The 13,184-nt window shown below is 26.9% G+C and overlaps 1 protein-coding gene across 1 annotated transcript in view; it reads left to right on the forward strand.

The window, feature by feature from the left end:
• Positions 1-5,613, forward strand: part of LOC119673361 — a 116,001-nt gene extending 110,388 nt beyond the window's left edge. The window contains exons 2-3 of the mRNA XM_038084625.1: positions 4,624-4,707; positions 5,335-5,613. Of these exons, the coding sequence (XP_037940553.1) occupies positions 4,624-4,707; positions 5,335-5,492 (242 nt within the window). The 3' untranslated portion in view covers positions 5,493-5,613. The remainder of the gene's footprint in view (positions 1-4,623; positions 4,708-5,334) is intronic.
• Positions 5,614-13,184: the final 7,571 nt, after the last annotated feature.

Below are 13,184 nucleotides of genomic sequence, written 5' to 3' on the forward strand. Positions count from 1 at the left end.
AAAATCATTTAATATGCACAAGGCTTTATCTTTAAAAATTTTTATACACTATGAGTATTCATATATTATCTTAATCCAATTAAATTTATTTTATACCCAGAACTCATAAATATACCTACATTTTATTCACTTTAAAAAACTTTTACAATCAAAATATAATTAACATTAAACTTAATGTCAAAGAGGAACTATGAGTGCAAATATTAAAATTCATAGCCAAAGTCTACAGATACACTAATACGTAACTTCATCAAACAAAGCTCATCCATTATTGCAATGCTAGGTTGCAAAAATCAAAATCAAAAACTAAAAATTATTTTATTTGAAATCTCATAAGAGCACACCACGTAACTGACAAAAAAAAATGCTACTAACATATACATATACATGTACATAAAAAAATCAACAGTGGCGTTTGCATAATATGTAAAATATATTTAAAATAAATTATTTATACAATAACTAACCATATTAAAATTTTTGATAAAATGGTTTTTTGGTTCATAAATTATTAAAAAAAATAATAATAATTATCACTTAAATTGGGATAGAAACCGCCACTGCATCTTTTTGCAAAGCAAGCTATGTCAGCGGGAGCGTATAATAAACTCACATACCATATTTCTAAGTAGTCCAACATCATTTCAATTTTTAATGGACATCGATGCAACTCAACACTGTGAACTCAACATCGACATCAGTAAAAATTCACTTTAATTCAAAATATGCAACCGGAAGCACGATACCATAATCCGCCAAATGTTTTTACCACAACGAATAGTGTTTAATGCACATACATAACCGGGAATGATGCATAGTCTACAACCGCGTTTTTTTTCTTTTTTCTATTTCTATTTCTTTTTGGAGAGATTTTAGTACTTTCGTTTTATAACAGTGCCGGATGTTGTGTCCGTTGTATTTGAAGTTGTTAGCTTGTTTTTGTTGTGGCGGTTGTTATTGTAGTTATTGTTGCTTTTGTTGTCTTTGCTGCCTTTGTTACTATTTTTGTTATTTTGTTTTTGCTGTTTTTGTTTTTATTTTGAAAATTTATTCACATTTGATGGACGGATTTTAGTTAAAGTTTATTACTGCGGATTATATTGAGTTTAGTTTGGATGCATTTTGGAATTTTTAGATTTATTTCATGATGACTTTTTTCTTTATTTCAATTCACTTAATAAAATTTATCTTCCTTCTACTACTGTAGTGGCATTAAGTTATATCATCTCCACTGTATTTACAGGTGCATTTTATACAAAATTAGCATTATTTGTTATTTACTGTGATGGTTATGTTTGCTGTAAAAGTTGCCCATAAAAATTTATATATAAATTTTTATTATTATTTCTCTGTTAAATAAAGCTTTTAAATAATTCAATTAGTGTGAAGTTCTTGTTTTACATTCCAATCCAAAAACAAAAAAAAAAAACATTAAACTTACAAAATAGTTTGTTTATTGAAAATAATTTCAAACGATTTACGGCTTATAAAAATTATTTACTGGATTAGTCAATTTTTAGAGGATTTGAAAGGGAATGATTAAAATTTATTTTTAAAATAAATTTAAATTAACTATAAAAATATATATTTACTATATTTTGAAAAATATTCATTTTATTTAAAGAAATTATTGTTGGAATTAAAATTGCATTAAAAATTAAATGAAACTATAAAATTAATAGTAAAATAATAGCAATTTTACTAATGAAACTGTAAAAAATATTTACTATTTATTATGATCGAAATATAAAAAAAAATATTTACTAATAATAAATAGTAAATATTGTTTATTACTTTACTAGTAATAAATAATAAATATTTTTTGCTATTTTACTAGTAATATATAGCAAATATTTTTGATCATAATAGGTATGTTCTACGAGCTGCTCGTAGTTAGACTCAAGTAAAACACAAGTACAAACTCTTCACTCAGAACAGATTAGTGTAAAATCTGGTGAGAACACCAGTGTCGCGCAAATAAACAATACAAAAATTTAAATTCAAACCAAAACAGCTGATTCACACATCAACACAAATTTTACTTGAAATAAAATGTACGACTAAAGTCTGTGTAGCATTTTCAAATTTCGACAGGGATGTTACGCTCTCTCACATGCTCACATTAACTGGAAAATTTGCCAGTGGAACACACTAATAACTAGGTCTCGTGTAACAGACCTAAAAAATGATCATAAACGCAGATTTTTAGTTCTTATGCATTGAAACTTACTATAGGGCATAAGTTCAGTTAAGTTTTACAATATTAGGTTTATTCATTTTGTAAAGTAAGTAAAGTAAACATGAAAAAACACACTTGTATGTATATGAAATTTTGATAAAATTTTTATTTCAATATATTTTTTAAACATTGCCATTATTACAAAACTAGATCGTTTTAAATTTATTTTCAATGACTTTCCTACACTTAGCTCCCCATTTCTTACCATACTGATAAAGCTGTCATTCTGAAAAATTAATAACTTGATGAAGTTTATATTTTCCACATCTATGTTTTTAATTACATACCAAAATCCAGTAGTCTTCTGATTGTTTCTTACAGATTTTTACTGATCTAAATGTGACAATTTTGTTAACTTATTTACTAAGCGAAAAAAATCTTTATCACTGAAAAAAAATCGATTTAAAAAGCCGCTGTTCTATTCTAACTGGGTGCGTATGTTCTATGATTCCTTATCTGTATTTTAAAGAACCATATGATGCCTAGTATAAGAGTTCTGTATAATATATATCATTGAAACAATGCTATCAAATGTGGACTACGAAATGAATAACCGTTAAATAAGATATTTCATACGTTCATGGTATAACCAAACAACATTACAGAGTATTTAGGAGGAATAATATTTTTAAATATTTCTAAAAATCTGAAATAATTACTATAATCAATGAAGTTCAACTTAATATCTACCATATGCAAATTAAATGTACTTAATTAAATCAAATTTTCCTAAAAACAAAGATTTTGATTGTTTGGGAATCTTCTGTTTCTATTTGCTGCATTACCGATCAATTAGATTTAGTGGAAAAAACTTTTTGGACGATTTCGTTCTTTTTTGTCCAAATCCACGAATGAATATTTTAAGATGCTTGAACTTTTGATAATGATAGACATTTTTCGTATTTTTCTTTTCTTCCTAGTTTTTAGTGCTGTCAGTCTGCTGCTTTTCGCTTGCTATTTATTTTAATAAATATTTGTAACAAATTCAATATTAATTACTACATAAACAAATAAAATGAAAGGACTATTTTCATAATCAATATTAATTCAATCTAAATTAACTAAGTATTACGAGTGTCTTTTTTCCTCTTCCAATATTGACTTATAAAAATATATACAAATACGTAAGTTCACTTAACGGCTATAATAAAGTTATGATTCATTTTAGGTATAAACACTTCAAACTTATTTGATATCTTGCTTAGAATAAAACCAAGATTTTTATCTTTTTGGTTAGAAACAAAATATATGTTCGTTTCACATTACCTATTACGAAAATTCAATAAGCTTAACTTTTGCAGCTTCTACTTAGACAGCTTTGACTGTGTTGTAATTTTTTATATGTAAATTTCAAATGTCTGGTGCACGTGATTTTAATTCCACTCTTCATATAAATTTACATATATTTATTAGATATATTAATACACCGAACTACTTATTTCGAATTAAGTGCTCGCTGTAGTTACTTCTCTTGGATGACCTCACCGAAACTCCCTCCCATATTGACTGCAGATAAAATTTGAAAACTGTATCTATCTCTAGGTTACACATATTGCCTATAAGGCACGACGACGATATAACAGTAGAAGCGAGGGGAGATTGAATGAACTATACCAGCAAACTCAAGCATAACTATCACAGTCCCTTTTCCATCCGTCAATTTTATATATTTGCTATTAATACTTTCAATATATGAATACTTTTTACTACAGAGTTATGTATTATGTTACGTGTAACTTTTTCTCACATCGAAATAAGCATCAAATATTTTCAACAAAAAAAGATGAGTTATAAGCTAAAAATCTATTTTGCCCTGACCTAATAGCTTGGAGGCTTGCATAGTTTTGATAAAACAAAGCTTTATAAATTAAAATCAAACAAGTTTAAATTAAATATTTGGTTTGAATATCGCATTTATGTTAATATCTATTTCGCTACACTCAGATTCAGAAAACTATTTTCACTTCTAACCAGAGAATATTTGCGTACGTTGTGTTCCCTGATGTAACAAAAAATTTTACGTTTACATAATTTCCTGTTTAAATCCTTTGGCTTTTTTAATGTACAAAAAAAAAAAAAGAACGTAAAAAAATCATGTTATGCTTACCATATGCCACTAATTAAGTCCTGATTAATTAAAGTATAAACACACACAAACACATAGAGACGGTTATATTAATCCAAACACAGATTTACCTACACTTACACACACTCATACACACATACATACACATATACACACACACATACACTTACGTTCAAAGTTTCAGATTGCATTTGTTTAAACATCATTAAAACAAAAAATAATGTAAGGCACGAAAAAAATGAGAAGAGAAAAAGTTCTAAAGGGAAATTTTTTACGCCATATTCTTTTGTATTTACAGTTTTATTCGCATGTTGTGCCCAGGATGCGGAAGGAACACGTCGAGTATTACGTGGACGTAGAACGCTAACACGCAGATACTTTAGTAAGTATGAATAAAATGACGCACTGAAGTAGAAATTGAAACATTGCTGCATATTTTCTGCTTCTTTTTTCTCCCCATCTTCCCCTCTTCCTCTTTCCTTTTATATTATTTTCTTTTCTTTTCAATGAAGAATGGAAGATGCAAAAGAAAAAAATTACACCCAAACAAAAATTTTTTTTCCACTTTGATTAGTAGTATAAAATAAAGGCAAAAAATAAATGAAATATCTGCAGAAAGAAGGTATTTTTGCAAAATTAATAAAATTTAAATAAAACGTGGGGCAGAAAATATTGAGCATACTTGCATGGAAGAAAGACTTCACTTCACAGCAAATAAAATCTCGAAAAATATTATAAAAATTTATGCAAATTTAATTGAGCAAAGAGTGAAATAAGAAATAATATTTCTCTTTTTTTTCATATTTATTTTACATGAAACTATGCTCAAAATAAATTATATATCCATATAACACACAAATATATTATTCAAAAAATTTATTTTATTAATTTTATAATTATTATACAAAGGAGAAAAAAAATGTCTAACATAAATTTGACTTTTATTTATCTGCTATTTTCATACTCGACTTCACTTCATTGCTTTGCGAATGGAATTTTAACTTTTAAGCTGGCCTCGCCATTCCCGGTTGGGCGCTAGTGCTGCTCATAGCAGTTAGTGAACTTTTAATTGGCGTCATACTATATTTTGTGCTGCGCAGATTTATACTATCCAAGGAGGTGGAACAGGCGAATACTTATGCTCCAGCTGCAACCCATGAAGCTTGAAGCTTGCAACGCGCGAATAATTTTGCACCGAAAAGTCAAAAAGTTCAAAGACGCAACAATTGCTGCATAAATTATGGCACAATTTTACACCAAATTAAAAACAAAAATATGTTTCACAATATTTTTAAAATATTTTAAATATGCAACATTTAAGTTCAATATTTATAACAATATGCAACTATAATAACAATATGCAACTATGATTTTTTTTTTAAATTTTTTTTTTATTTTTTATATATATTATTTTAAATAAATATTCTGAATTCATTTCACAATATTTCTTATATATTTCAAATAAAAAGTTAGGTTAATGTGGCTGTCGGCCTGGATCACCAGTTCACTTAGACTCTATGGATGCTTTGTTACATCACTGCTTAACCTGAGATCACTGGTTGACCAGTTCACTTAGACTCTATGGATGCTTTGTTACACCACTGCTTAACCTGAGATCACTAACTCCTTGATTTATGGAAGCATTATAGATTTCTATAGGATATTGAATCTCATTAAGAGAGCTAATGTCATGTTTCCCGAAGAAATTAAGAAATTAAGAAATTAAGACTTATAAAGTCTACTACTTCTTATGACGTAGTCTAAACGTTATATGATCTTTGAGATCTGTTGTTCTATTAAGCAACGCTATGCTACAAAAATAATTTACAAGTAACAATAAGTACTAAGTTTGTGCATTGGAGATATTTAAAATCGCGTCTAGCTGAAATATTAGCCCAATAGTTTTCTTCAATGTCATTGTAAATCGGAAATTTTAGTAAGAGAACTAAATGAAACATAATAATATAGCATTAGATTTTGTTCAAACGTAGTCTTAATATCTCTCAGACAGACTATTCCGTGTTATGAAGTGTGAACTAAATTTTTAAAATACTGTATCCTGTTAAATCCTCTTTTGTGTATTGGTTACACATTTGCACGAATTTTTGAAGCAATGCGCCCATTAATGATAAAAGCATGAGATAACTTAAATAGATTAGATTCGCTAATTTATAAATTACTTTTATAAATATTGCTAAAATGCTAAGAACAAACTATTAGTATATTTAATGGGTACATTTACTTACGAAAATCATTGACAATGAATATAAATATATAACGTATGAAAACAGTTAAAGGGTATTGAATGTCAGTTAATATTGTACAATGAATGATCCATTAGTTTAATATATAGGCGGCGTGAGTAGTTGAAATGATCTATTAGTTTTTTTTCTTGTATTTAGTGTAGCTCATTTTTTCGAATAAAATACGGCAGTGGCAGCGCTAGGCGTCAGCAACCTCGACAAATAGTTACCAACTGTCGATTCAAAGCACTTAATGGATATTTTGAACAATTTGAAAAGTATACCAAACGAAGACCTTCTCAAGCATTGTAATGCTTTAGGTTTAATTCGGTCTATTGAACTATATGAGAAACTGCCGTGTTTAAAATCAAACTCATTAGATTCAATCAACAATATGAAGCAACTCGTTCGGTATGTTAAGGAAAATAATTTAAAGGAACTAAATCCAAATGTTTATATAGTCTGCTACTGAAAGAAATTTTTTAAACTTAAAATGGATTAAGCCAAGAGAGACTATCTCCATTGGCAATTCTACCAATTAAAGCGAAAATAGCAGCTGTTGCAAATGGTGACCAAATTTTTAAAAAATTAAGGCTAAAAGTAGGAAAATTCATTTATTTTAATTTATGTTTATTTTAATTTGATTAACTATAGAACGTATAGTGAATGTAAATTATTTGGCGGCCTCACAATTCTGATGTTGCCGACAACCAGAGTTTGTTTAGCTCCGTTACTCCGTTCTTTAATAGAGTAGCACCAAAAAAAACCCACAACAAATAAAGATCAACCGTATCGAAAATCTGAATAAAAATAGTAAGAAATATCAAATAAACACAAGTCTGTTGAACGCAGAAAAACCCAGGAAACGACTTAAAAAAAGGCTAATCCATATAAGAAAATTAAAATTTTGGATAAATATAGAAATGGCCATTACGTCGTTAAATTTAAAAATAGAATTTCCAAAAAATACAAAAGTCAATTTAAAAGAAAAAAGAAATATCAGGGAAATGAATTTTCTTAACATTTTGTTGTTTTTATTTAATTCATTGATGAATAAATAATTTATATTTTATAATATAAATAATTTATAATTTATAAATAATTTATAGTTTAATATAAATACATTACTTATATATAAACTAATGGAAAAATTTTATATTTATATTATATCCACGAGGACGTGAATGTTTTGAAGGTGGGAGGAGTAACATAATCGTATTAATCCGCCTTTCTTTAGTAATTGTAAACTATTTCTATAAATTTGGAGAAACGGTTTAATGGCATAATCAACTCATCGCCTAAAGTAGCATGTTTTCTAAACTAATGTATTTTTTGTATAATGAAAATAAAAAAGATTTTTATTTCAACAATCAAGTTGTAAAGACGTATTTAATTTAAAATACATTACTAGTATATTAACCATTTCGTATGCCATTAGTATTGTGTCAAATAATCATTGTTTTCGAAAAACAGTATGAATTTTTTTTTTTTAATTTTGCAAGCGCTACTCAAAAAATCTTAACATAAGCATACATAAGTAACTAAGCCATTTTGGCTATCCGTTAAAACTTGTAGTAATATTGACTTAGCTACTTAGTCAAAGCCAATTTGCCAGTTTTCTGTTAAATGCTCATTTAAAATTACTAGTTTTAAATTTTGATTAAAATGCAAGACTAAGATTTTACACTATATTGAAAAGGAAGTAGCTCCTATCATACAAGATAATTTAGTTTAAAGAAGTTAATATACTAACTGAAATGAATTTGGTGAGTCGAATGCAGTAAATTTTATATTGTTAATATCTTTACTTTTTCTCTTCTTTATCCACCACTGTAATTATCCACAAAAAAAAACAACAATCGTACTCACTTAAGTATATACAACTTTTTGCACATCAATTATAAAAATAAAAACTTGCCTAAAAATATGCTATGTAAATTTTTGCTGTAATTACTGAGTAAATTTATCTAATAAATACTCTTAAAATAACTTTAAAAAGCAATTGCTTAATAATTAAATTATAGTTTATGTTTTAAAGAAAATAATGGTAAAATTTTGGATACTAAACCACCAAGAAATTTTTGGTTAAAAATTTATGGCTCAGCAATTTAAAATTTCTTACAACTAAAGTCCTTATAAGCTTCTAACAATGGCACAAAACAGCCTCTAAACCGATTCAAACTTTGTTCATCCACTTCAAAATAAGCTCGTAGTGCAGTTGTAAGCCGATAGATGAACGTACTACCAAAGCTGCTGTGAATCAAATTTGTTGCATTTATTTCCAGGCACCATAACTGTAAAACTAAGCATATATTGCGCTGAAATTTGCTGAAATCTACTTCAAAGGAAAAGTATGCACTTTACTATTGTAAGGCAGTTGAGATTTTTTCTAGGGATATATTATGGGCGGGCAACAAAATATGAGCAACATTCATATTGCAAAATAGCAAATCTAGTTAAAATACATGAATCTTCATAAATATTTGTTGAATGAGTATTTGTTCATGTACATGAAGTTTTAAATTGAGTACAAAATCGCTATTTTGTGGTTTGTGAATTATTTGCGTATAAATACTACAATATGTATTAAGTAGAAGTTCAAGTAAGTCAACTTCTGCGAAATAAATAAAGATATTTTAAGATTTAAATGTACAGTACATTTAAAAAATAATTTATCGGACTTTTATATCTTTTAATATATTCGTTATCGGAAGACGATTATATAGAGTACTATAATTAAAAATAGATGAAATAAAATCGTTTTAGTTAAATTAACAATTAAATTAAGTTGAAGAACTCGTTACTGATTTGCTGAAATACCGCTTATAAATAAAAAATAAATAGATAAGTGACATCTGTCTTTATTTCGTAAAAATACTGCTTTGAATTCACTTTGTTTTTTATTATTTTTATTTCATGTTATTTAGTATTATTTTAAAACATTTTATTTTATTTAATTTTACTTTTTTGCTGTCTTATTTTTATTGGTTTTTTTTATTTATTTTATTTTATTTTATTTTACTTTCATATTTTATTTTCTTCCATAAAATTTTATTTTTCATTATTTCATTTAATTTTTAAAAAAAAACAATAAAATATTTGAGACAAATGAATAAAATAAATAAAAAAAAAAATAAATTGTATACTTTATTAATAAAAATAATTAATAAATATAAAAAAAAATATTTTTATAATTTTATGTGTTCAATAAACGACCTAAGCCCAGTAATAATTCAAAACGTATGGAAAATTGGACGTTATAACAATTTATTACATATTATGTTATTGTATTCTATTTTTTTTTTCATAAATTATGCTGATGCCTTCACAAAGTTGCAACAAAATTAATTGTGAAAAATATGATTGATGAAATATTTTCATAATGTAAATCACAAATCAGTACTGTTTTTAAAAAAGAATTATTAAGCAATTATTTATGAACAAATGCTTCTATTTACGCATTAAGACATAATCAACATGAAAGTAACTTCAAGCTGCATGTAGTAACTTTTATTTATGAAATCGGCAATATACACGCGGTATATACACATAAGATACTCTCTTATTTTTTTTAAATTAAAATTTATAAATGAGTGGAATAAAATAAAGAAATGAATTTTTATGTATTCTAATTATTTATATTCTTTGCAATATAATTGTATGTTCTTATTAACTCTTAAAACTGTTTACACGATTAGGATAGACAGGATTATTAATATACGGTTAGTTCTCAATTATAGGAAACGAAGATTTCATGCAAAGAAAGTTTTTGTTATTTCAAAGTCATAGGATACGATGCACCCAAAGTATAGTATTATATAGTAATTCAAAACTCAATTTTGTGAAGAAAATAATTGAAAATGATATATCTAAAACTTACAAGTTAAATAAGATAAGGTACGCGAAGAGTTTTCTTACTGTAGATGGAGCCAAGACAGTGATAAATGGGCCGAAGTTTAAATCTCAGAATAGCGACCTAAAATACAACAATATTGCTTGATTTAATCTTTAATAACAGATAACTATCAAAAGCTAAGAATAGCCATCCTAACTGATAGCCAAGCGGTAATCAAAGCACTCAAAATCTCTTTAAGTGATATCAAGACTGGTAATGAGATATCTGTATTTGGTGAATATTATTAGTAAAATTAATTGAGAATGGATTGCATTATTTTTATATAATATTGAAGCTCCACAAACGAAAGTGCAAAAAAACTTGCCCGAAAAGAAAAAAAATGTTACTTAACAAATTAATTTCACATAAAAGCGTAAAACTATTGTGTGACTTAAGAAAATAAGATTTAATTTCATTTATTCAGAAGAAAGATGACGCAGAAGGTTTACTTAAACTATTGATATTAAATATATTTCTCGTAACTGAAATTGATTTAAGTAGTGTTTAGAATTAAATGCAAATAACTTAAAAATCAATACAATAATTCTGACATTTGTTTTCGCGGGACTTACTTAAGCACTACAAGCCATTCTTAATACCTATTATATTAGTGCGCTCATCCTTAAATCAAAATCTTTAATCCCCAACCACTCTAAAAAGCTAAGAATAAGAGTCGATGCATCACCTTTTTTAATTGTAAAAGTCTAGACATTTTTAACATGATAAATGTTGAAATTAGTAATATGAATAAACAAAACTGGCAAGCCTTTCTATTAACTGCGAGGTTTCTTCATAACCCCTCTCTACGCCTTGACTGAAATATCAGACTAAACAATAATTGACCTCAGATCTGCATACCTCCCTGAGGAGCCTGTAACCATTCTGAGATTCGATAGGACGGTGTTTGTAAACCTGTCAGTTTTCGTAAATAATTTCAGGCCTCTATTCTTTATGTATTTTTTGATCGAATCAATCTGAAGGTCCCTGAGGATGTTATTCGTCCTAATGTACCATGGTACCTTAAAAAGTCTTCTCAGAGCCTGGCTTTCTGCAATTTCTATCTGGCGAATAATAGTGTTTGAGGCTTTGCTAAACGCTACACATCCATATAAAAGAGACGGTCGAATTATTTGGTTATATGACAGCTTGCTGTTCTTAGTATTGAGATTTTCCTGTTGGCTATAATACTTTTCCCTTGACTTGGTCTACTTTGGCTGATATAACATAGTATCGTATTTAAAATCTTTCTTCCTCGATAACTGCTACAATGTAGCTACTTCAATTTACTTTGTTATCTTAACGTCACTATTACTGTATTTTATTATTAAATTGCAATAAATACATTCCTAGTTGCAAAAGCCTTTGCTGCTTATATATTCTTGTCTTTTTGATATTTTAATTTGTTATATATATGTAATAAATAAAAAAACAAAAAATTCAACCAAAAATTCATTTAATTAAAATAATATAAAATGAATTTTTGTTGTTGCAGTTCACTACTTTTCAAAAACCACTTTTTAAAAAATTTAAGTAGTTTAGATGAATTTTGTTTTCTTTGCTTGTGCTTCTTCTCTTCTCTTATAACTTATAGTAAATGCTAAAAGTATGTATAACTCTCGTTATTTCGTTTATATTAATCTGATTTTGATAAAAAAATTTTAGCAGATGTTATTGATAAATTGAGAATCGTACACAACAAGCCAAAAGAACATTCACATATTCAAATATTTTTATTTACTTTAATATTATAAGTATTATATTAATTTTATTAATTTTCATTTCATTTCAAATGCTAAATATTTAACATAATATTTGCATAATTAAAAGAAAATCAACAAAATAAGCCAAGTATTGAATTACCAATTAAAACAAATTTTGCTTGCATTTCTATTTAATATATTATCATATTATCAAGTGCCCGAAAGTATCATTAAAGGCATTTAAAATAATTTTCATATTTGCGAGTATTTCATATTAGTAGCGAAGATAGAAATATTAATTTTAAATATCAACAAAAATTTGTGAATGAAATCACAAGATGGGCTCTTATTATAGTGCATTTAGCACATCGTTACTATGTGAATGATACTTGATTAATAGCCTTACAAAAATTTTGCTAAAATAAAATAAGTAATATTTTTTTCTCTGCATATACTTCTCTATATTATTTACATACATATGTATTTAAATATACATATACATATATTGTATATATAAGTAATACTCATTGCTTGTATAGTAGTTTACAGTAAATGTATATTAAGCATAGAATATCATTGATTAGGATTTACTGAGTAATTTTATTTGAAAATTTAAAAGTCATTTGAAATATTCATTGAATAAGAAAATTAATTTATATGTAGGAACTCTGTAAACCTTGCGAATTAAATTTGAATGAAAACGTATCAATTGAAAATGTATTGAAATGTTCTTCTGATGATGTTTGCATGCAATTACATTTAAATTATAATAAATTAAATTTTCAAATACTAGAAACACACAACAAACACAGCAAATCAATTTAAGTGCCGTTTATGTACTGGAAATGTTGCTAAAGTATTTGCGATAAATTTCACTACACTTTTTTTTAACACAAAAACACAAACGCAGTTCGTAGTTCGCAGCACAGCGTCAAATATTACACATACGCCCCGTCGAACACTTCACAAGCAAATCAAGCTCAAACGTTTTTCAACGTCGAAGGTGTTTGGACGCGGGCTA

Source organism: Teleopsis dalmanni, chromosome 1 (assembly GCF_002237135.1).
Source record: "Teleopsis dalmanni isolate 2A chromosome 1, ASM223713v2, whole genome shotgun sequence".
Lineage (NCBI taxonomy): Eukaryota > Metazoa > Arthropoda > Insecta > Diptera > Diopsidae > Teleopsis > Teleopsis dalmanni.